The 24080-nt window shown below is 37.8% G+C and overlaps 1 protein-coding gene across 1 annotated transcript; it reads right to left on the bottom strand.

The window, feature by feature from the left end:
• Positions 1–9171: 9171 nt before the first annotated feature.
• On the bottom strand, positions 9172–19311 carry LOC144437436 (NFX1-type zinc finger-containing protein 1-like). The gene is made up of 5 exons (XM_078126377.1): positions 19070–19311; positions 10713–17373; positions 10006–10080; positions 9603–9701; positions 9172–9378 (listed from the first exon to the last, which is right to left on the bottom strand). The coding sequence occupies exons 2-5, from the start codon at positions 17304–17306 to the stop codon at positions 9172–9174; spliced, it is 6975 nt and encodes a 2324-aa protein (XP_077982503.1). The 5' UTR covers positions 17307–17373; positions 19070–19311.
• Positions 19312–24080: the final 4769 nt, after the last annotated feature.

Below are 24080 nucleotides of genomic sequence, written 5' to 3'. Positions count from 1 at the left end.
AGTCCCAGGAGGTCCTTGAATTATAGCAACTTCCTTAGTAAGAGCAGTTTTGACAGCCTTCATTTGGGAACTGTCTAACATCAATTCTGTTGCTGTAGGCCATTCATCGAATTGAAGAACTGGAATTGGCAGTCTTTCGTCTCTAGTAAGATTAGTCATTGAGTATCTCTTTCGAGTTGCCCTTTTATCAGAGTGATGCATTATCCAACCCTCATTCATTAATGGTTGAAAGTCGTACACAGGGTTGGTATTCACCTCTACTCTTAAATACCTGGCTACATTGATCTCTTTCTTGCTCAGTACAAGATTTCTTACAAACGGCAAATTGTCTTCATCCAGCTTCTTTAAACTGTTTAGAACATGTCTGTAGGCCTCAAAGAAGGCTATAGATTCAACCATTACGAATGTGTCTTCATTGGTTACTTCAATAACATCTTCTATGTTCTTGAACTTCAAAGTAACTCTTAATGCAGCCAGCCGATCCCTGTCTGTAACTGTTGCCAGGAGCATTGTTTTGAATTTGTCTCTCGACAGGCAAACCAGGGACCCATACAGTAATCTTTTCGTTGAACCCCACCGAACATTTTTCAGTTGTGTTCTGTCCAAAGTTACTTCATGACAAATACCTTCTGCATGACTGCATACAGGTTTGCATACCTGTACATTGTCATATATTCTGACACCCTCAGGTCTTTGGCGTTGTGACTTAGGGCGTTTCAAATTATCTAAGTAAACATTGATGCCTTCTCGCAATGGTCCTAGGTAATCTTCTCTGAGAAGCCGAAACTGCACATCCAGATAGTGTTCTGTATCTTTGTAAGAGCCCTTTGAGATAATAGGTCGAATACGAGGTCTTGAACCCATTTTTATATCTTCTAATGTTGGAAAGATCGAGATATCCCGGAAATCTTCACACGGTTCATTGTTTTGCCCTCTCATTTCTTTATCTGCAGTAGTTCCGATTGATCCTCTTGCACGAATACTCTCATGTTCCAGTTTTAATCCTTCTTCCAAGGCAATCACATTGCTGGCGATAGAATCATCAATACTGATACTTCTTTCTTTAAGTGACTTCATGATTGAGACAAGAACACTAAGTATTGGTGTCATTTCAACATATTCACTCGGCATGAGATTCAAGATGCATTTCAAAATCATCACAATATGGCGGATTACTGCTTCTGATCTGCCATCGAATCTCGCCCTCATTATATCGAATGATATTTCAGAGAGCTGTACTGGTACTTGATGCTTGAAGAAATGAGATTTCGGAACTACAGTGAGAAGATGGTTAAGGCTGTGAGGAACTGATGTACAGGATGTTGACCGACTAAGAATTCTTAAGAGTAAGAGAAAGTTAGATGTTCCCACCCTGGCTTCATCATTCAAGAGGGAAGAAAATCCGTCCATGTCGTCAGATAGTTTCATGACAATATCTCTTGGGTCATTCTCTCCATAAATCTTCTCAAGGCTCTGATATGTCAGTTTCGTTTGCCAATTGACCTTCTGCGGACGTTGCTGGCGAGGAAAGTTTCTGTGGGAACCAGTGCCATTTCTCTGGTGTGATTGACTGACGTTTTCAACATGTGATATTGACCTTTGGGGATTTGCGTCATGATTTTTTGTGACTTTACCAGGAAACACATGGTCGTGGTTTTGTGATTTTTCACTACTACGCATTGTTCCACTATAGCTAGGTTTTCTGCTGTTTTGTGCATGTCTTCGTTTTGAGCCTTTGTCGTTAAATTGTTGACTTCGCCCAGAATCCATACTTCTGTACTCTGTATTATGCGATAAAAAAAGCTCCTACAGTCAGGAACAGGGAGATTAAAAGGCTACAAACTGAGTTTATGCTTTTTTGGGCACATCTTTGTTGAATATTAAAAAGGTATTCTCAGTATACTATGTAGTGAAGTACCATTCATTGCAATTGACTGAACTCAAACCTTGTATTTAGATACAACATATAAACGATCCAATGTCGTTAATTTATCATACGTATAAAAGAATGTCTAGCCCATTCATACTATGCAATTCTTCTAACATTGCCAGAAGACAATTGCAATGATATAGACACTGACATTACACTAGAGTACGTTATTTGGGAGTTTATGTAAGTATTTTCAAAAAAATTACGAACTCAACTTCTGCTACTTTCAATTTACCAATAAATAAATCTGCTCAAGTCGGGTTATTGTAGTTTTGAACTATTATTTCATCCTCATTTAGTTATCTTCAGTTGCGAAAAAGACACTAAGCAAGGTTTAGGATCAAAAGAGTATATTTTGCCCACTGCAATAATTTTGTCTTCTTGTGCTTATAATCACCCACAAGCATACACACACACACACACACACACGCATACATACATACATACATACATACATACATACATACATACATACATACATACATACATACATACATACATACATACATGCATACATACATACATACATACATATACATACATACATACATGCATGCACCTACCTACCTACATACATACATACATACATACATACATACATACATACATACATTGTACATACATATACGCACGCACGCACGCTCGCACACAAACACACATGCATGTATGTATGTATGTATGTATGCATAAACATTATGAATATTTATAATAAACTTATAAATAATAATGAATATTTTATGTCAATGGTATATACATTGGATATATACCGAAACCTAATCAGTTTTTGCGATTCTAATATGCAAGATATAAATGAATCGATACAGTGGTTATACGGACGTACGGACGGACGGACGTACGGGCAGGTAGGTATGCAGGCCAACGGACAGACAAACGGACAGACACATAGAGACAGGCGGACGGGCGGCAGACAGATGGACGGACGGACAGACAGACAGACAGACAGACAGACAGACAGACAGACAAACAGACAGACAGACAGACAGACAGACAGACAGACAGACAAACAGACAGACCTATGACGTTATGTCCTCTTCGGGGAGATTAAATACATACTGAATATTAACAATTGTCAAGTAAAAATCTTGAAAAGCCATATATAGGACACCTAGTGGCAAGAATAAAACATTGTTATCAATAGAAGTACTTCTTTCATTTGCACTATCTGTTGAGTTTGAAGTGCTAATTGTTTTGCTTCTGAAAACAGTCATCAATTTCGCTTTTTTGTCTTTTCCAGTTTGAAAGACATTTCACAGAACAGTATCATTTTGATTTTTCATCATCAGATTTGTCAACTATCTTGAAACCTCTTCACATCTTACTAGGTACATCGAATTACATCAGATTCTGAATCAATCTGATTAGGTGAAGCGTTTTGGTTAGTGCTACAAATTTTCAAAGTCAAAGTCTGTTTTGTAATTGTACAATTATTAAATGTCATTAGATGCATCGGGAAAGTTTTCATTTTTTTCGCATAATCTATGTACCGTGATTTTTTTGGGAACTACCCTTTCTTTTGAAATGCGATTGACTGTGCAATTTGATATGTTTTTTTCGCAGTTCGATGATTTCTGACATTCGTGGAACGACACTTCTTTGTACTATGACTACGAAGAACAGAGGCAATTTTTTTTCTTAAAATATATATAAACAACACTTCTTCCCCTCAGCCAAATTTCAATCCCCTTCAGAAGTCAGATATAGTCATACCCATTGCTTCCCTTCATCTATTGACACTGAACCATATACAGACTTCTGATGGGGGAAACTTTAGTGGGAAAGAACATAGCGCAAAAAAAATCAAATTATCTGTGGACTCGTAAATCTTTATGAACATGCAAATTATCAGAATGGTTTGAATTTCAGCAGTTTCAGTTTGTTTTTCGCCGAAACTCATGGTGTGAACAGTCATGTCGACAGTACGCATTTCTTTCGCGCAGGCACGTCATTGACAGACAAACAGACTCAGACAAGCAATCGATCCATTGTTCGAACAATGTTTACGCAGTGTGTATGTCCTTAGTAACAACTGGTAGACCACAGTGTACGATCGCCATGTAAAGGCACATCAAAAATGTAACTGGTCAAATGATTTCAATCTAGAACTTCAGATATTTCATATATGTATGTAACAGTGTCATCTACACATCACAATTTCATAAAATTATGAAATTATTTTGTAATTTTTTTTACAAAATACGTATTTTGTTACTGTTTCTCTATAACTTCCAAATTTATTATCTTCACTGTCTGTCTGTCTGTCTGTCTGTCTGTCTGGTCCATGAACTTTGATTGAATTCCTCCATGGTCCTTATCAGAATATCCTGTTTCCAAAAGATAGTGTTTTTGTTTACACATTCTAGTGGAATAAAGTTCAATTCAGGTACTTCCTTATATTACAATGTATTCAAATCCTTGGAGGAAACGGGGAAAAGAAATTTAAACGGTAGTAACTTCTGAAAAACATCCTGTGTTTTACTGCAAGGATTCAAATACTCAGCCATAAGTATACCCACAATGTATACGTATGGAAGGTTGTGTCTTTGCAAATATTATCCTGCGCTGACGTCGGATATAGAATGAAAATCGTTAAAACAGAAGAAAAAAATAGTACACGACAGCAGTTAAAACGCATGTACAGGCAAATGTAGCAGTATGATAAGGGTCGTCGTCGGTTATTGCTCAGACTAATAGCAGCCTGAGGTTATTGTCAAAGATATACAAAAGTTACAGACTGTAACCCCCCCCCCCCCGCCCGCAATTGACAATGAAGTTTGTCGGCACTATTGTGTAATCTATGCAAGGGTATTCCCCAAAATACAAAGATACTACATACAGACATGCGAAGTGGCCTCAAGCCAGGATATGTTGATGAAGTGTTGTGTTATCTATTTTTGCACATTTTGGTAACCGAAATATCCGAGGTTTAAATCATGAAATATTTCGTTAAATTCCTCTATTGCGATCAAAAATTTAAAACTTGAACCGTACAATGGTAACGGTTGTGATTGTATATAAATCGTGTTCACAGAACGGTTCGCACCATGCTATGAACGTATACGTATGAATAAACAGCCGAGAACGTCACAGCGATATGAAAACTAATGCTCGCAACAGAGCAACACATACACACATGTACGTCCAACTCTAGCAGGAGACGATACGTCACTGTGATAAAAAAAAAAAATAAGAAAGAAGAAAACTAATGCTCGCATCAGAACAATACATGGAAACATGTACGCCCAACCTTAGCAGGAGACGATTCGATATAAAACCCACGAGCTGCGCATTCATAACGGTGGTCGGTGGGTCATTCTCCCAAATCAGAGCTGATATTTCTTGCGCGACTCTGCGAAATATCTTGACAGTGCAGTGCATCCTGGACGGTGTCGTACAAGAGGTTATGGTTTTCGACGATACGGAGGGTCGTCAACCGATAAAATGTCTGATTTTGAAAGAATTAAAATTTGATGACAACGTATCAGCTCATTTCCTAAGGCTGACAACACGCTTCTATATTTCGTACGTACCTTCAGTTTGAGAATCAACTTAATAATATTTCGTTGTATTTAATACCATCTGTTCTCTGAACATAAAACCACCATGTTGTTGGGCGCGGTCTGCAAATATCGCAGTATGTCGCACACACCGGATCTTCTCAGTAATATAATTTACCCTCTGATATGTCTGACATTACTAGATGTAGGATACATGATATGAAACCCTCGGCTCAGAGTAAAGCGACGGCCCCCCTCCACTGCCAACGGTTGACTAGACTGACTGCGGCTTCAGTAATGAAATGGGTTACTACTAGGAATGTAGCGCTAGGTTTCAACGTGTGCTATGAATGTAGCGCTATTTATACTTCTTCGTGGAACTCATTATAAGTATTCAAAGGTATACAGGGTTAGCTGACCTGTGCTTGTGTACGTTTACCACGAAATGTCATCCTATTTGAGGAGTTTGACTGCATTGACTTCTAATCTGTCTTTAAATCTAGCTTATGTCGGTTAAAACAACTGCACGAACCCCCCCTCCCCCCGCTGAATTTCACACGAGTTTTATAGTTCCGTGCCATACCTAATGATCTTACAGTCTTGTTTTCTTTATTCTACTTTCGTTTTTGTCAGACTGGTACATGCAGGGTTTAAAGTACTATATTCATACATTCAAGTAAATAATGAAGTTCTTTTGGATAAATAAGTGTACTCTATCTTTAGTATTTTCGCAATTGGTCCATTAAAAGTTGTAGGTATATTGCCTATAGTGGTCAGCAAATGATGTATTCGTATAATTGTTCTTCGTAATACGGGATGCTTACTTATAAATAAGGGTCGTCTTTCGAGCGATATTTAATTCTGTTGGCCTGACTCACAATATCGAAAGTTTTATTTCTTTAGACGTCATGAGATTTTTAAAAAACCCTGATATGACCATGTCACTGGTATTTTTAAAAACAATTTATAGAAGTACCACGGACTGATTTGCAATATGTTTGTGCGTACACATGAACTCGCATATTGTCAAATACACTATCATGCTGCGAGCGCATTTACACACGTCGCATGCCCGAAATTGACATTGCTAATGCTAACCTAATAACTATTCAAGACAACACCTATAATAAATACACTAAATAGATTTCAATGACTACAATCCTGCAGATTGGGATATGTATCCATATTTTATATATTTGATATCTGTTATTGCGAGATACAGCAGTGAAAACAGATTAATTCATAGTCAGTAGATACCATACCTTTCGGGGTTCGTTTGTTTGTTGTTGTTTGTTTTTCGTGGGGGGGGGGGGTTGTGTGTGTGTGTGTTGTGTGTGTGTGTGGAAATTAAGGCATTTTCATAAATTTTGGGTCCTGGAGAGTCATTTCATGATCTCACATCATATGAATCTCGTGGGCTTTAACAACGTACTGAAACTTGTTTTAACATTCATTGTCCTAACAATGTCTAGAATTGCCTCATGGGAATTAACAAATTTGCATATATATTAGATGAACAATAGATATTCATGATTGTTTGTATGAAGGTAATAAGCACTTAATAATCATATGTATTTTTCATCTAATACAAATGCATGTATTCTGACTCCCATGAGTCAACACTGGAAAACTGATAAAACAGGGAACAATGAATATGACTCAAGATTCAATTTGGTGTCTGTAGGCAATCGCGCGACATTTACTTAATGTGAAATCATGAAATGACTCGAGACGTAATTACAAAAAAGATTTCATTTCATGGAGTGCCGTTTGCCATTAATAAAACTTTGATGACAGAAGTTCTTACGAATATCTGCAATAATCAAGATACGCAACTTTACTAGAAACATGAGACCAAGGGGGACAGAGAATCTGCACGTTTCACGTTATGTTAGTAGTGATTTGGTTTGTAAAATAGCGTAAACTTTGGAGCTCCACAGTTTCACCTCAGACCACTATAGAAAAGTTTCTATAATGGTCTGAGGTTTTACTTACAACTTTGCCTAATAATATCGAGAACACCAATTGGTAATTGAGAACATCAAAATAACAAAACAGGCAGACGTGGCGATACATAGATATAAAAAATGGAGTAATTCACTCTGGGAAGACGTCATCTGTTGAACTACCGGAATTACAACATAAATTGACCCACATAGAATTAACAGGCGTTTTGATAATCAAAATGAGTCTGAGTCTCACATAATCGATGCTACTTTGCGTCTTCATGTCTGTCTGCCTGCTTTGTTGAGGTTCTCCTTACAACCTATAGCTTCTATCTCCATTAGAGTACATTGAGAAAAATGATTTATGGTAAACTTAGTTAAATGCTGTCTACACATCTGAAACTTCATTCCCTTCATTAAACGTTCTTACGTATCATTCGAATGTGGTGGCCTAAAGCTAAGCTGCACTCGCTGCAATTGGACCATTTAAAATTACTTTGTTCTGACTAAACACCATGAGGTGCATTAATTTGAATCATCGATAGGTAAACTTATGTATGTAGGTGTACAGATAATATGGTAAAAACACATCATGACTTTATATTTGCATGTTATCATTCATGGGACACACAGTGAAAGAATATATGGCGTTCGCAGTGACTGAAAGTGTATGGCCTAACTTGTGCTTCGATATTGAATATTAAATTAACACCATCATACATAGCTATCCAGTCAATATAAACTGAACACTAGCGACGGATTCAAAACCAAGCTATCGATCAAAATTTAAACCTTCTCTACATTAAGTATGGATCCGGATAAAATCGACCACTAACAGGTACAATGTCCTTTTGTAAGTTACTGAACAATTTAATTGTTTTACTAGAAGTACTTAAAAAAATGCAGCTAGAAAATGTCAATTACTGACTAACTAGTACAATTTACTACGCCGTCCGTTTATTAGACACTCATAATTGTGTTAAGCCCCATGCATAATAATTAATGCCCCCATTTGTAACACACGGATTTCTCTTTTAAGGTAAACAGCAATGAATGCTTTGAAATACACATATACATGTATATGTCAAATTCAAAACTTTGCTATATTCTATACAACTATGATATTTACAGTACTATACAATCACAGACTTCATTGCACATGTTACATAATAACCTGGCACCTGAAGAAGGAGGCTGTATGCCTCCGAAGGTTACCGTACTTCTGAAACACTGTCATCCCACAATGCCAGAATACATGTAATTACAGGCGCAGCCAACGAAGCAGCACTAATCGGTTATCATGGGTAACATGTTGTTAAGTTCATTAACTATTTTTATCATTTGTCGATTAAATTCAGAAATGACTCGTTGGCTGTACCTGTAATTACTTTGTATAGATTAACTATTTATTGTGTTGACTTTGATCAATTATTACCTCGTACAAGATTTAGTCCTTTGGCGGTTCAAAACGCAAACACTTGTGTATTTGATACCGAAACAAACTCGTTAAGATGATATAGTGATACACTGTATTTCTATGATCAATCAACGAGTACTAGTATGTCGGCTATTATTCAAGGAAACTGACAATTAATTAAGTTATCACAAATTATAGCTGATAACTTTTACATGCTCGTACAATGCGTTATGTTGTTGACTTTACATTGAGATGCAACGGTTCAATGAGAAAAAATAATAACGGTAAGTAACTGGATATGTTGAAAGTAATCCAAAAGTTCTGTTCTCTTTCGTCTTTCAATTGTCCGGTTTATTTGTCTTTTCATCGACGTCTGCCCTTATTTTTCCCGCGACTTCGACTGCGGCCTCTTGCAGCACCTCGATTTGGCATGTTGTCGTAGGAAGACTGGGGTGACGGGCCAGACGTCGAAGAATCAGTTTGAGCTTGGTGGAATTTTCCCCTTTGTCCTCGTTGACCTGAGCGACCACCTCTCGGACGTGTTCCTCGATTATTGCCACGGCCAGGCTGCTGTGAAGAGAATATTATATAAACATTCAAAATTTTACATTCACACATATTTCTTGAATGCCTGATTCATGAGAGGTTTGAGTACACATTGCCAAGTAATAGTCGTTAATAGTATATGAACCGTACTAGCGCACAAACATAACGTTTTGTATATTGGACATTGGCCAGGTTCGCTTGTCTTTGCCAGTAAGATGTATGAGATAAATATCATAAATCATGCTTACCTTTTCCCATCTCGGATGTTGTTGAGCGTAGAAGCCGGGGTGGGGGACTGGACTTTGGCGGAACCTTATGGGTGACATAGGTGTCTGAACTTGTGATGCCTAGAATGTACGAAAATGAAAAAGTGATAGAAAAGAACCCGGAGGCATAATCAAAGGACACAGATACAGTGTCAACAATAGAAACAGGTTGATACTTTACACTGTCAGAAAACAAAGGAATTTTACCTCATCATTATCAATGTAGTGTATACTTTAAGTGAATTCGGTGTTATAATCTTCCGCAATTCGTAATTTGTATCGAACAATTGGTTTACGTCATTGAAAATATATTAAACAGAGTATGAAATTATGTTATCTAATCGAGATAATGAAATAATAAAGGTGATGAAATACTGGATCTTACCATGTGAGAACTTTGCTGAAGAGAGTAGTATCCTCCACTTCGTCTATCAACATGACTTGTATTTTGTTTACCAGCCTGAGAAAAATATTGAAATACTAAAATTAGGAAACACCAGAGGGAAGAACATTGTTGACCTAAAGACCCTAACAGTTGACGGAACACAACATGTGTTAGTGGATACAGTTCATGGTTTTGGTAGTTTGATTCTGTATAGAATGAAAAGTGTTACTAGTAAATGTTAGTACCTTATAGCTAAACTATGGCACTACTTAAAGAAAATCATTGAATGTTAACATAAGGAAAACGTTCATCATTATCGTATGTTAACACGAGGAGGGACTTGCATACGTTAATCTACAGTGTCGACGAATTTCCAGTAAATCTGGGTATGAAATACAAAAAGTAGAATACTAAGTAATTCTACAATGAAAATGGATTTGACATCTTAGATAGTGACAGTGATCCCCCAAACAGACAAAATATTGAAAAGGTAAAGGTATAAAGGAATTGGGTTTGCAGTTTCTTTCCGCATAAGTCCTTTGAAATAGCATCCGTCTACCACATGAAGAATTTTGCAAGACGTTGCTTGTATAGTTTGTACATTGCATTTAGCTTAAGGAGGATTAATGAATCTAAGCAAACTATCAAAGGTAAACTGTAAATCAACCTTCATAGAAAAACAGTTGAACTAAGTTTAGAGTAAATACCTTCTCCTGTGAAGAACTTGCAAATGTTTTATCTTCATCTTCATCTGCTGGGAATAGAACACACTGCTTACAGGTAGGCCATTGGACAGATTGTTCCTGCTGTGAATGCCTTGCTGCAATCTGCTGGAGTCGATGGTAGAATAGATGACCCCTGCCACACTTGAACCAAACGCCGGATGCATAACTTTTAAATTTGTACTGATCAATCAACTCTTCCTTTACTGGAATGTCCAAGTCAGAGAGTTCTTGACGATGATTTTTCCTAAGTCGCTCAAGTCTGTGAAAAATCAACCGAATGGGAGACGAATAAAGAGAGAAGGTAGCATCATCAATAGCAAACACTTCGTTAAAATGTGTGAAGCTGCTAGACAGCCCTTTTCGTCTTGTCGCATCAGTTGTAGATGAAAATACACGCTTTCTATCAAGTCTTTCATCTGGTGTTTTGTGTACCACACTCTCAACTATCTTGAAACTCGCAACAGCAACAAAACCCCTTAATAGTACTTCATGTATTTGTTCATCTTGTTGTGGATCAGTTGGGTCGTACTTGCATGTGGCTAATTTGGTTTTCCATTCCCCAATCAGGTTTATCACACTTTCTACTTTTTCGTGAAGCTTCTCAAGATAGTCATCATTCAAGTTGGATCCATATTCCTTCAGATTCAGTATTGCATTCAGGACATCACAAGACAAAACATACCAAACTGACACAGTCCTATACCATCGTATGTGCTTTTCAGTCTGTGTTACTCTTTCAAGCGTGTTTACATCTGTACATATTGCTTCAAATGATGGTCTGTGTTCTTGTGAAATATGTGTTGAAATCAATTTCCTGATGTATTCTCTGGCTGGGTCTATAAACATTGCATCCTTTCTGTCCATCTCCTCTATGGATACCATGACATCTTTTATGACAGAATTGTACCGCCTACAGCCTTCAATTGGCTTATAACATGAAGGGCATGTTTTGAGGCCAACTTGAAAACCCCCATGAACAGATGAAATGCCCATCATCAATCTGTCAACATCTTCAACAGTGAAGACGTGGCCACAACTTAGCTGTATGAATCGCATATCATCAGAGTAGCGTCTACCATAGTATGCTGCTGCGGCTTCAAGTCTTTGCTTGTTACACACTCTGCATAGTTGAGGACATGGTTCAGAACAAACGCCAACACATTTGTGCCTACACTTAAGCTTAAAATGACATGGATGGTCACATGGCGGTCTGTCACAGGGCTCATAACATTTCCTTGAACATTGGTGATGTTTGCAATTCCAGGCACATTGCAGATGGCACAGCCTCCCACGAGTACCATGCTCACATACTTGATTATGCCTTGCGGGGCATGGACCACATGGTAAATGACATAAACTTCTACAGGTATGTCCACAAAGAAGTCGACGGTTACATTGTTGACTGCAGATGTTGTGACTTCCAAGTGATCTGCATATTCCACATTTCCCACGACATCTGTGACCACATGGTAAAGCATAGCCACAATATTTCTGGCATAGCAAAGTCTTCTCCTCGCAACATGCCATTTTGACGGTATGTCCACATTCTTGAATTTTGCGTTCTACACTCTGTAGGCAACCACTAGTACATTCTTCATGACATAGGTTTGTGCAGTTATGCCCACAGGCAAGTTTCTTAGAGCATGGCATCTCACAAAGTGGATGATTTCCATATCCATAAATTTGACAGCGATGACAAATTGCTTTGCAGTCATGCTCACAGTCAAGCTTCATGCCACAGATCTCAATACATTGATCAGGAGTAAGATGGCATGGTCCTCGAACTTTATGACCACAAGGCCAATCATCATGAAGCACTTGAACCTTACATGCAACATTGCATACTTCACCACATTTTTTTGTGCAAGGATGTCCACAAGGTAGTGACCTTTCACATGGCAGGCCACAGTTGTAGAGATTCACATCTTCTGAACATTCCATTGACTGAGTGTGTCCGCACATCGGCAACTTCCTTGTTACATTGACATGACACTCTTCTGGACAGCTATCAGAACACTTTTCTGTACAGTGATGTCCACATGCAAATATCTTTTCACACGGTTCCTTGCACAAATGATCCCGTCGACGTTTTGAACATTTCATAATTTGTACATGGTGACATGACGGCATTATCTTAGGAATTTTGACTTGACAATCTGTACATCCCTGGTGGCAATCTAATGGGCATGGATGTCCCCGGATACATTTTTTAGGACATGGTTCCATACAGGAAAATGTAGTCGGGTCTTGATGGCATGGTACCATTTGAGTATGTCCACAAGCAGGTATTGTCTTTTCAATCTTGACATTACATGGTTTGCAACTTTCATGACACAGCTGTTTGCAGGGGTGCCCCTTCTCACATGATTTTGGACAAGGTGCCTTGCAATGGAAGGATTCAGGATTTTGATGGCATGGTACCATTTGTGTGTGTCCACATACAGGAATAGTTTTTGCAACTGGTATCTTGCAGGGATGACAATATGCATAGCATGGATCTGGACAAGGATGATGTCGTTCACATACTGTTCGACACTTTGCGAGACATCTATGGTCTTCAGGCCTGACATGGCAGAACATGGTCTCAATGTGACTACAACGTGGGACTACTTTCTCAACTTTGATCATACACTTTCCACAATCCTTATAGCACCGAAGTTTGCAAAGATGTCCTCCATCACATTCCCTAGCACATGGCAGGTTGCATTTATATTCCTTATGATTTGCATCCTTTGGATGACAAAATAGTCTGCATGCATGACCGCAATCTAACCTGCACTCACATCGCAGATTACATCCACCCTCTGGCACAGCCTTGAAATCTTCAGCCCTGAAACATTCAGTGACAGTATCTGGATGATTTCGGCAGAATAATTTCAATGTTCTCCCAATACTTCCCTTTTCTTGAAGATGTTTGATGATTTCTCCCCAAAGTCGGTTCTTTCCAAGAAGTTTGAAATTGCCAATACAATAGAATCCCATTCTTGCTCTGCTTAATGCAACACAAACACGATTTGTTATATTCAGAAATCCCATCTTTCCCTGTGGATTACTGCGGACCAATGACAACAAAATTATGTCATTCTCTTCCCCTTGGAAGTTATCAACTGGACATACTCGGACGCCATAAAATGAGCTTTTAGGCATCAGATTTTTCAATTGTATCAACTGAGCAGTATACATGGTAAGTATAGTTATCTGAGATGGTTCATATCCTTGTTTGAGAAAGTACTGGCACAGAGCAACCAGAAAGTTTGCCTCGTGGGAACTTGAGAAACTCCTGATATCCTCCATAAATGTTTCTTCCTGTTGATGTTCCACAAAGAAGATATTCTTATGCACACCATGAATGTCATCATAGTTGTATACAGAATCATGGTTCCGTAGATTATCATAGATAAATTTCATCATCTCAGCTATTTCTGGACGCATTCTGTGTTGAAGATGTAGTTGCTCACAGTGTAATCCATTCTTCACCATCCTCTCGAACAAAGATATACCAAGATTGAACTTTGTGTTGAGCTCAAAGACTGTTGGGTTTGGTCGAAGTTGTTCATGGTCACCAATCAAAATTAAATGTTGGCATTCTGAAGAAAGAGAAGTTATGATATGTGATTCCAACACTTCTGCTGCCTCTTCAACAATGACAATTTTCGGTTTAATCATCTTTAAAAGTGCCCCATACTTTGATGCTCCCGTGGTTGTCATGCCAATTACTTTAGCATTACTTAATTGTTGTCGGTCTGCCTCTTCTCTATGCTCTTTTACTTGACCGATAAGGTTATCATACTTCTGTATCACTGCAGCGAGTTCAACAGATTTAGATGATGTCCATTTGTAGAACCAATGACGATATATTCTCCATCTATCTGCAAGATGTAGTGACCAGATATTTGTTATACTTTGGGCTTTTGCCTCAGTCATTGAAGCTGTATCTGTTAGGAAATCCTGCAGTATCTCTGAATGATATCTCTTCCATTTTCGTATATCTCTTTTCCCTCCAAAACGTCTTTGTTTGGACTTTTTATATGGTGATTGGTTAAACTGTTCGAATAACTTGTGCCAAAATTCCAAATCTTCTGCAGTAATGGTGTCGTCAGTTGTCTTTGTCTGTGAAGTTTGTTGATCATCAAGCTGCCTCAGCTCATTAATGAAGTCAGTTTCAGCTTGTACATCAATGGTATCATTGCCATCATTTGCTTTACCAGCTATATTTTCATTTAAAGCACTTCCATTTGTATACATTTGGCCATCGACGACTTGGCCATTGACGACTTTGTCAGGATCCTTAACATCTGGCTCCTTTTCATCAAGAATCTTTTCGAGTAACCAGTAATGTAATGCTGCAATTATATATTGGGCATGTAAACCCTGTGTAGGACATTGCATAAGGCTCTCAATATGATTTCGTGGGAGACAGGGGAGCACATTTTCACCCATGCCAAACTTTCTTCCATTTTCAACATTACTGAATGCCTTCATAATCTCTTCACTGCAATTTGCTATATCATCAAAAAGATGTTTCCCAGCACTTCTATCTCTTAGTCTGGCTATATTGAACGGCTCGAGCACTTCACTTTTACTTCTGCTGCCAATACGGACAATGCCATGTTCGAGAAAAGTCAAAATACCCTCCAAAAACTGGTCAAGGGCATGATTTGTGTAACATACTACCAAGATAGGAGATCCAGTGGCTTCTACATCATCATTTATTTGTGGTTGGGACCAGAAACGATGGTTACAGAGTAACATCTGCACAATCTTTAGACCAAGGTATGTCTTCCCAGTACCAGGTGGCCCTTGTATAATTGCAAACTCTTTGGTGAGTGCTGTCTTCAAAGCATTCACCTGGGAGTCATCAAGTCCTAAGTCATCTGCAGTTGGCCAGGAATCCAGTTCAAGAATCGGTATCAAGTGCTCAGTGTGCCGTCTTTGCGGTATGAGATGGTTACTGTGTCTCATTTGCTGTATGGGTTTGTGAGCTTTCAAAATTGGACTGAAGTCATAGTGATAACCATCCTTAGTTCGATGATGTGGTGCTGACATGCCTCCAACTGAGTTCCTATCAAAGGATATAAGATCTTCCAAAGTTCCATTAACATCATTCTGCAGGTCATCATCATCATCATCCTCAGACATCAGATATCTTGGTATTTCTACATCCTTTTCACAAAATACAACGTGTCTAGCAAATGGTAGTGTAGCACCATCGAATTCTTTCAGCTGATCCAACACATACCGATACGATTCAAAAAAAGCAGTGGACTCCACCATGACGAAGGCTTGGTCATCTAATTCATTCAAAACATCTTCAAGATGGAGAAATTTTATAGAAGTGATTCCTCTTTCAAGGTCTCGTATTTCCCTATTTGCGACTGTTGCAAATAGTATAGTTCTGAAGTTGTTCCTTGATAGACATACTAATGAACCATATATCAAGCGTTTACTTGTGTGCCAACGGACACGTCGTAATGCATTCGTATCGAGCCTTATAGTGTGACATATCCCTTCGTTTCTGGAGCAGGTTGGTGTCAGTACATATACATTTTCATATATACGGACATCACTTGGTCTACTACGCTGTGACCTTGGCAAGGCTTGGTTTTGAAGATACTCCTTGATCCCAGCACGCAATGGAGAAACAAAGTCCTCCCTTAAGAGACGGTATTGTACATCTAGATAGTGATCAATGGACTTGAAGGACCCTTTTGCTATATTTGGCCTAATAAAGGGTCGTCTATTCATGACAATATCAGCAACACCGGGGATTGTTGGAATGTCATGGAAATCATCAGGTGGGGTAAGACTTTGAACATCAAACTTTTGCCCAGCTGTCTGACTTTGGCCTTTGAGTGTCAATTCCATATGGCCAGCACGGATGTTCTTGAGCTCTTCTTCTCTGTCTTCATCAAGATTGCACACCTCTTTGCATATTTCGTCATCCATACCAACGCCATTTTCTTTCGATAAATTGACAATTGACTTCAGGAGATTCAAAGTGGTAGCCATCTGGATAAACAGACTAGGAGTGCGTTGCAAGATTGCCTTCAAAATCACAATCACGTGACGAATTATAGACTCTGAATTACTGTCAAAGGTTCCTTGTAGAATACCAGCAATGATGGCTGAAAGTCGCGAAGGCACGTGACGAGTGAGGAAATCAGATGCGCTTACTGTACTGAGGAGGCTAATGACATTCTGTGGAATTGATGTACATGTACTTGCTCTGCTAATCACTCTCAAGATCAGGATAATATCATTGGGAAACCTAGTACTGTCTTCATTCAACAATTTGCGAAAGTCTCCGGTGTTCTGGCAAAGAGAGAAAACGATTTCTCTGGTATCCTTCTCGTACAAATTTTGAAGGGTATCGATGGTTAGTTTATGATTATGTGTGCCTCTTCTGTGATTATTCCAATGTTTTGGAATTGCTCCTTGCGTAGCATAACTCTTTCCACTTGTATTCTCAATTCTAGGTCCTGCTGAAGAAGGCCTTCCCCTCGCTCTACCTCTCCCTCTCCCCCTTTCTGGACACCTGCCTTCCCCATCTTGTGTTCTTCCATAAGGTCGATGCATTTCAAGTAGTTTGCCTTCTAGGGACGGAAGAGTATTCGGTCAAACAGCATCTGCAAAAGTTCAAGAACTAGGAACAGAAAGTGACATTATCATTCGTTAGGAGGCTCATCTTTAACACACAAAATCTCGCATTTCTGGTTATACTTAACAAGATTATAACTTTGTGCCAATAACATTTTTAAATGCATAATTCCCATGAAGACATACATGAGCCATGAACCATGAACCATGAACCACGAACCACGTGCACGAACCACGAACCATGTTCCATGTATACTGGGAAAGACGATAACAAAATGTTTTGATAGAACTGAACCAACTACTAGAAGGTACAGTTGTACAACAATTGACATATTAGGTTTTTTTTCAGTATCTTTCGAAATTGTTTCATTGGGGTTATTTCTTCAGTTAACAGTTGCAGTTTTAATGTAGAGTTTGGGTTATTTACATTTATAAACTGAAAAGGCTGTTCTAATCATTACCCACCCACCCACACACTGGCATAAGTCCAAGTGTTGATCTGCTACTGTGAAAAAAAAGCTCAACCTAAAGCTTTCGTTTTGTTTTCGTAGAATCCAGATTCGCCATGTTTATTTCATTGGAATTTGAAGTCCGTGTATAGGTTCTATAGAATTAGGCCTACTAAATGACCGACGACATGGATTCAAGGTTATAATTAATCGTGTATTATAGGATAAGTGGAATTCAGTCACCTCTATATATCATATTCACGACATGTAATTTGCACATACATTCGATTTAAAGACAGTCGACTCGTGTATAAGTTTATACCGGGTAAAATTTGAAGAGAGAAACTTCAAAACTACTAAACGAATTGCCTACTAAATTATCCGCTATACGGGTTGTATGTTATTGTTAGAGTCTCAGGTCCAATACATGCACTTCCGTGTGCGAGCTATATATGGGTGTATATAAACTAACTGGTTTTAACACTTCCGTGTCAAATTATCGCTTGAAATCCCGTTTTTCCCAAGTTGTATTTTTTTTCCTGTACATAAAAAATACCCCCTGATCTCTATGAAAAAATTAATTTTAAACTCAGCGTTGATATACCGGATCAGACATATAAATTGACACTATTGGAATTGTCAGGTAGTATTTATACATCACACGTTGTATTCGTAACTATTCAAAATGTTAAAATAAACATATTTTGAAACTTCGCTGGTGGAATCTCTGAACATATACTTCACATGTACACGGACTCATTGTGTTCACACGAGCATCTTAACTCTGCGACACCTTCCTGTGATCATCGTAAAACCACTAACCTCTTTGCGCCGGCGCTTTAATATATTAACAGACGCCGAAATGTTATACCACAAGAAATGCATTCCTGTTAGATCTGTTTAGCTTTACATTATAAAAACTCCTAAGAACGCTAACAATTGATGTTAAATTTCAGTTATGTTTGGTGTAAATATGTCATTTCTTCCATTTTATAAATATCTAACTTATTAGTAACCGGTTTCTGTTCTACCGGCATCGTAATATAAAAATAGTGCTTCACAGTCCGTGATTGCTATAAGCACAGTGATGAGGTCATTGACATATGAATAAAGAAACCAGACAGAGTAAATCGAAAATAAACGTAGTATTCCCATATATTAAATATCCCCATGTATTTGTTAGGTGCTTAGTACGATAATCTCATTTCAATGTGATTTCATCATCATATCATGAAATAAATCTAAAACGTCATAATCTTATATATAAGGCTTATATACTCTGGGTATACTCACTACATATGTCACGTCTGTAAATCGACCCGCTGTACTACCTACACAGTCACATCATTTGGCGCACAATTGGCAACGGAGAGACGTGTTTACCACAAGATGACAGCTTGACCGAATCATGCAAGGAGAACTCACCAAAGCAGTGTCGGTATGCAAAGACTGAACAGTCGAGACTAGGGGTGGCTCTATCACCAGCTAGATCTGGTATGTACAAAATAAAGTAGGCGGAACAGGTGAGACAAGCACCATTGTAACGACCTTTTGTACTACGAATCTGACACTTCTTTCTCTTCTACTTCCTAGAACTCATTATATATTCATTGACCTCAATTTACCCTTACCACGAAGCGTGAACTCGTGATCAGTATACTACATAGAAATCAGCTCACAGTCTTTCAAGGTAATACGTGTATGCATAACGAAAGTTTACATTTTCACAGCCAGACGGAGAAATTACTCAGAAAATGAATGAAATTCGTCCTTAATACATAATACAAAACAAGCTACTATCATGGAAGGAATGTTAGTTGTTCATGACATCATTTATAGCAATGTCTACTCATACTCCAAAATACACTACAGTACAAAAGACAAAATAGACTTTTAATGTAATATATGAGCCAAATCCACTCTGACTAGCTAGATGCGCTTAAACTTTAAATCGTGTCCAGATGAAAGAAAAACTTACTGTATTCATCAAATGACTATCGAGTCTAGATAATGGTTGTCAAGGTCAGAGGTCGGTTTGCAGGTATAGCTGTACTGACACATGTGTATACATGTGCACAATGTTGCTAATATTGGATAAATTGCTTATTGACCTTAGATATGAACGTCGAGGTCATGGGTTGGTATATTATCAGAAAGGTTACCTCTCATAACATGGATGAAGACAATTGAATGGTTACATTTAGCAAGTTGATTGTGTACTTTTTAATCTTATCAACTGTGAACCTTTTATATATCTCATGTTGTTTTTTTCACAATTTCTACCATACCACACACTCTGGTCGTGTGTGTAGTGTAATAAAGATTGAATTGAATTGAATTGACCCTCCCAGGGTGACCTTATCAACAAAACTTCTGAAGTTGTCGTGCAAATTTCAGTTTGACCCTAAAGATGTTTGTGTCGAGCCATATCAGAGAATGGGAACACGTATAGTGTGGATGCAAAGGTAAAATTATATCGTAGGCTTCAATGTTTATCACATGAAGCTTAGAAACTGTGTTCCAAATAAATAACTACATACATACATACATACATACATACATACATACATACATACATACAACGCGTGCGGAGGGGAGGAAAGGGGAAGGAGAGCTACAAACACATACACAGAAAATAAGAACCAACACCATGCTTAAACATTTGGTTTGATTGAATAATATACAGAAGATATATCTTAAAACGAATTTCTTCTGCAGATCCTTCTCACTTGTTCTCATTTGTTCATATGTCTTTTATTGTATTGAGATTATTAGTAATGAACTGTTCCAATAATTCGATGAGCCCATCATTAATTTACGCTAATACAGATCCTATCAAACAAATTTTGGAACAATGTTTAACAATGAAAGTTTTTCTCTATTTTTAACCATTGATACTTTGATTAGCTTCTAATCAATTGTATATGTATGTACATGTATGTATATTTTATGACCATGATTGACGAGTCTGTGCGTTCTTAACTTTGCTGTGTGGAATTCATGATTACTAGATTAAATATTTAGCTTCAGTTAATGACTAATAGGGAATGGGCGGAGTTTAACATCCTGTTTATTGCACCAATTAATGAAATTTTCAGTATCACAAAAGAAAATAATTTTCGTTTATTGAACACTCTGGAACGAATGATAACGAGTGTATGCGCTGAACAAGCTTCACAAAACTTGGACCAGAGCTTGACATCACAAGAAAGACGACTTGGCCGGGAACATGTACATGGGCACGGACCTCCTTTCCAGGACAACCTTTCTCGCTGTTCTTTGTTTGGTTTCGAGTACTAGAAAAACTGCAGCTCTAGGTAAGGTTCATAATTATATAGTTTTAATGATTGTTGCTATATATTCTATTGCCGCACACGTGTGTTTTTTCAAACCAGAAATAGATATCATTTAGGTTAAAAGAAACTGAAAGATAATATTTCATTGTTTTCATTATTCATATACGCATTTTACCTCTAAGCAAGGACATAATGTTTAAAAAGTGTGTACACTGAAGAAATTTGCATTCTAAAATATAATAAAAACTTTAAAGTCTGATCAATTTCAATGATCATTTCCATTTTATATCCCCCTTAATATCCTTTGTGTTTCTTAAGTTCTTAATGCACCGACCATATTCAGTCTGCAGCCATGATACATGTAGAGGGTGTAAGAAACAAACCTAGTTGGTATTGAGTTTGTATTCTAAGTGTTTTTGAAATTAAAACCTGCACATTGCCCTTGATCAATTATAGCGTAGTCACACAATATACACCTTTTATTGGGAATAATTAAATTGTGCAGATATTTAAACGAGTCAAGATGGGTTAATTAGTTGCTAAGTAAATCAGTCATGTACTGTACTTAACCATCAACAATTATTAATAGCATGATCAATTTTCCCTCTTGCTTCAATTAATAATTCAAGTCATGCTTTGACACAGTTTTTGTTAACATCGTACATTGTATTTGAGTTGCGCCTTTATCAAATCTTGCCCTTCAATTTTGCTTCTCCCCCGCTCCAACCAAAAAGTAGAAAATAGAAAATAGAAACTGTCACTATCCTGCACATGTACCAGAAACACGATATCTTGGAAAGTAAACACTGAGAAACATGGCACTAAATGTAAAATTAATTACAAAAGAAATAAGTGGTGTTAATGGAAGTTTCAGTGTGTTCTAGTACCCTGAACCTTTTACCCGAGTGGCATCATGGATGAAGTATAGTTACGGTTATAGTCGACTACTCTACTGCTCTCTAGAGCTTGATGATAAAATAATAGTTATACTAAACACGCTTCTATCAACTCTGAAATGATTCCATGTTTGCCTCAACTCTTTAGGTTTGTAATCCAATTACGCAAATCTTTAACCCGTTTCCAAAGTTGCAAAATAAGTCCACGAAAGGGTGTTAATCGGATAATTGTTTTATTGTATTTTGTCAGAAATGTATGGTATTCAAGAAGACAACATGATATACACATGGAGTGACGTCAATAGAAGTTGGATAGGCCCCATCCAGAATAGTTGTTGCGTTAAATCCATAACTGTTATGGTTGATAGAACTATTGTGGGTGTCAATATGGATGGGCAACTAGTGACAAGGACTGATATTGCTGCAGCATGGCAAGGACCAATAGCAAATAGTTGTTGTGTAATGGATGTCACTTCTTTAGCAAATGGCATTTTGCTAGCTGCTGGACCAGACAAGAACTTGTGGACACGTCCAGGTGTGCAGGGAACATGGTCTGGTCCAATGGCAGACAGCTGTTGTATGACTGCTATGTCAACATTACCCAATACTGCCGAAATAATTGGTGTTGCAGGCCCAATAGGTAAATTACACAGGCGTCCTGGTGTACAGGGAAAGTATACACTAGCTAATAGTAACGGTGGCGTCTCCGATATCTCTATTCACCATACAGGAACAACTGTGGGTATTGGTAGTAAATGTCATGTATGGACAACAGAAAGCTATACGTCTCGCTGGGTTAGGATACCAAATAGCCAATGTGTAATCTCAGTTGCCTTCGTCGATAGATGTAAGTATATATGCGTTACTTGTTAGTTCTAATATCACTAGCCACTAGCCAAGTGTCATAATGTTGAAAACTATAGGGAATGGCTGGAAATATCAACCTTGGTGTAGGGCACTGATGTACACTGAGAATAACAATAAAGCAAATTTACTATGTGAGTTTGTACTTGAAAAATATTGAATGTGAAACCCAGTGTTCTACTCAGTAAGTTGCAAGAAATGTGTGTTACTTTTGGTATAGGAAGTAGGTTGCAGAGGAACAAAAGAACAAACGACATTAAACGTAACAGTCAAAATGAAACCGTGCCGTGTACACTACATCGGATTTTAATCAGATTGGGTTCAGTATATCAAATCAAATATCAAATCGATTTTGGGGTCTGCACCCAAAATTCAGTCGTCGCCCCCCCCCCCTCCCCATGAATAATGATTTCAACTTATTACCATACTCACTACTTATAAGGTATAGATGAAAAAGACAGTTATTGGTATAATAACAATTTTCAGTGAAAATATGTTTGTCTGATCGAAAAAATAATACCCTTGTTCTTATGCAGCTGTAAGTAGAACATTTTATGGTGTTTTACAAATTATATTGTTTGTTAAGTAGAAAAAACAATTCTTTGAATATCCAAAATAAATATCCGTATCCCATCCATATGACCACTTGCAAACTGTATGTGATACTTTTTTCTTTTTTTTATTTATTTATTTATTTATTTATTTATTTATTTTTTTTTTTTTGGGGGGGGGGTTAATTGCAAACTAATGTATGTTTTTAACTTACACACTAGTGTGCCTCATTAAATTGTTTAACAGTCAATTCAACAATACCAGCACCTGGTCCAATAACCGAACATATGATAGAAGTGCTGTCAACTCTATCGCTATCACCAGGATCCAACACTAATAATTCAGAAATATCTGATGACAAGGTATGAGACCAGTTTATTTTAATTGATTGTAATACTACTCAAGGAGCCATCATATATTACAGTTTAGTTTTTACACCAATCATCACTTATAGTACAGGACAATCTGGCAGATTTTGAGGTCAAGTGTGAAATTTATATTAATTCTTTCCACCAAACACAACGTGCTCCTCATCATCAGAGCTATCTTGATCTAGAAATTACATGTTGGAAATTATATTTTAAAATATCTAGGGGGCGTTCTGAAATAAATGCTTGCGAGGGGTTAGGGGTTCGCAACGTACATCGGTTGAAGTAAGGTTGAGCTTTTCTCGACCTTGATTATGAGTAATGCCAT

The sequence above is a fragment of the Glandiceps talaboti genome, chromosome 7 (genome assembly GCF_964340395.1).
Source record: "Glandiceps talaboti chromosome 7, keGlaTala1.1, whole genome shotgun sequence".
Taxonomy (NCBI): domain Eukaryota; kingdom Metazoa; phylum Hemichordata; class Enteropneusta; family Spengelidae; genus Glandiceps; species Glandiceps talaboti.
The sequence above is the reverse complement of the archived record's forward strand: the minus strand, read 5'-3'. Positions and strand labels throughout refer to the sequence as shown.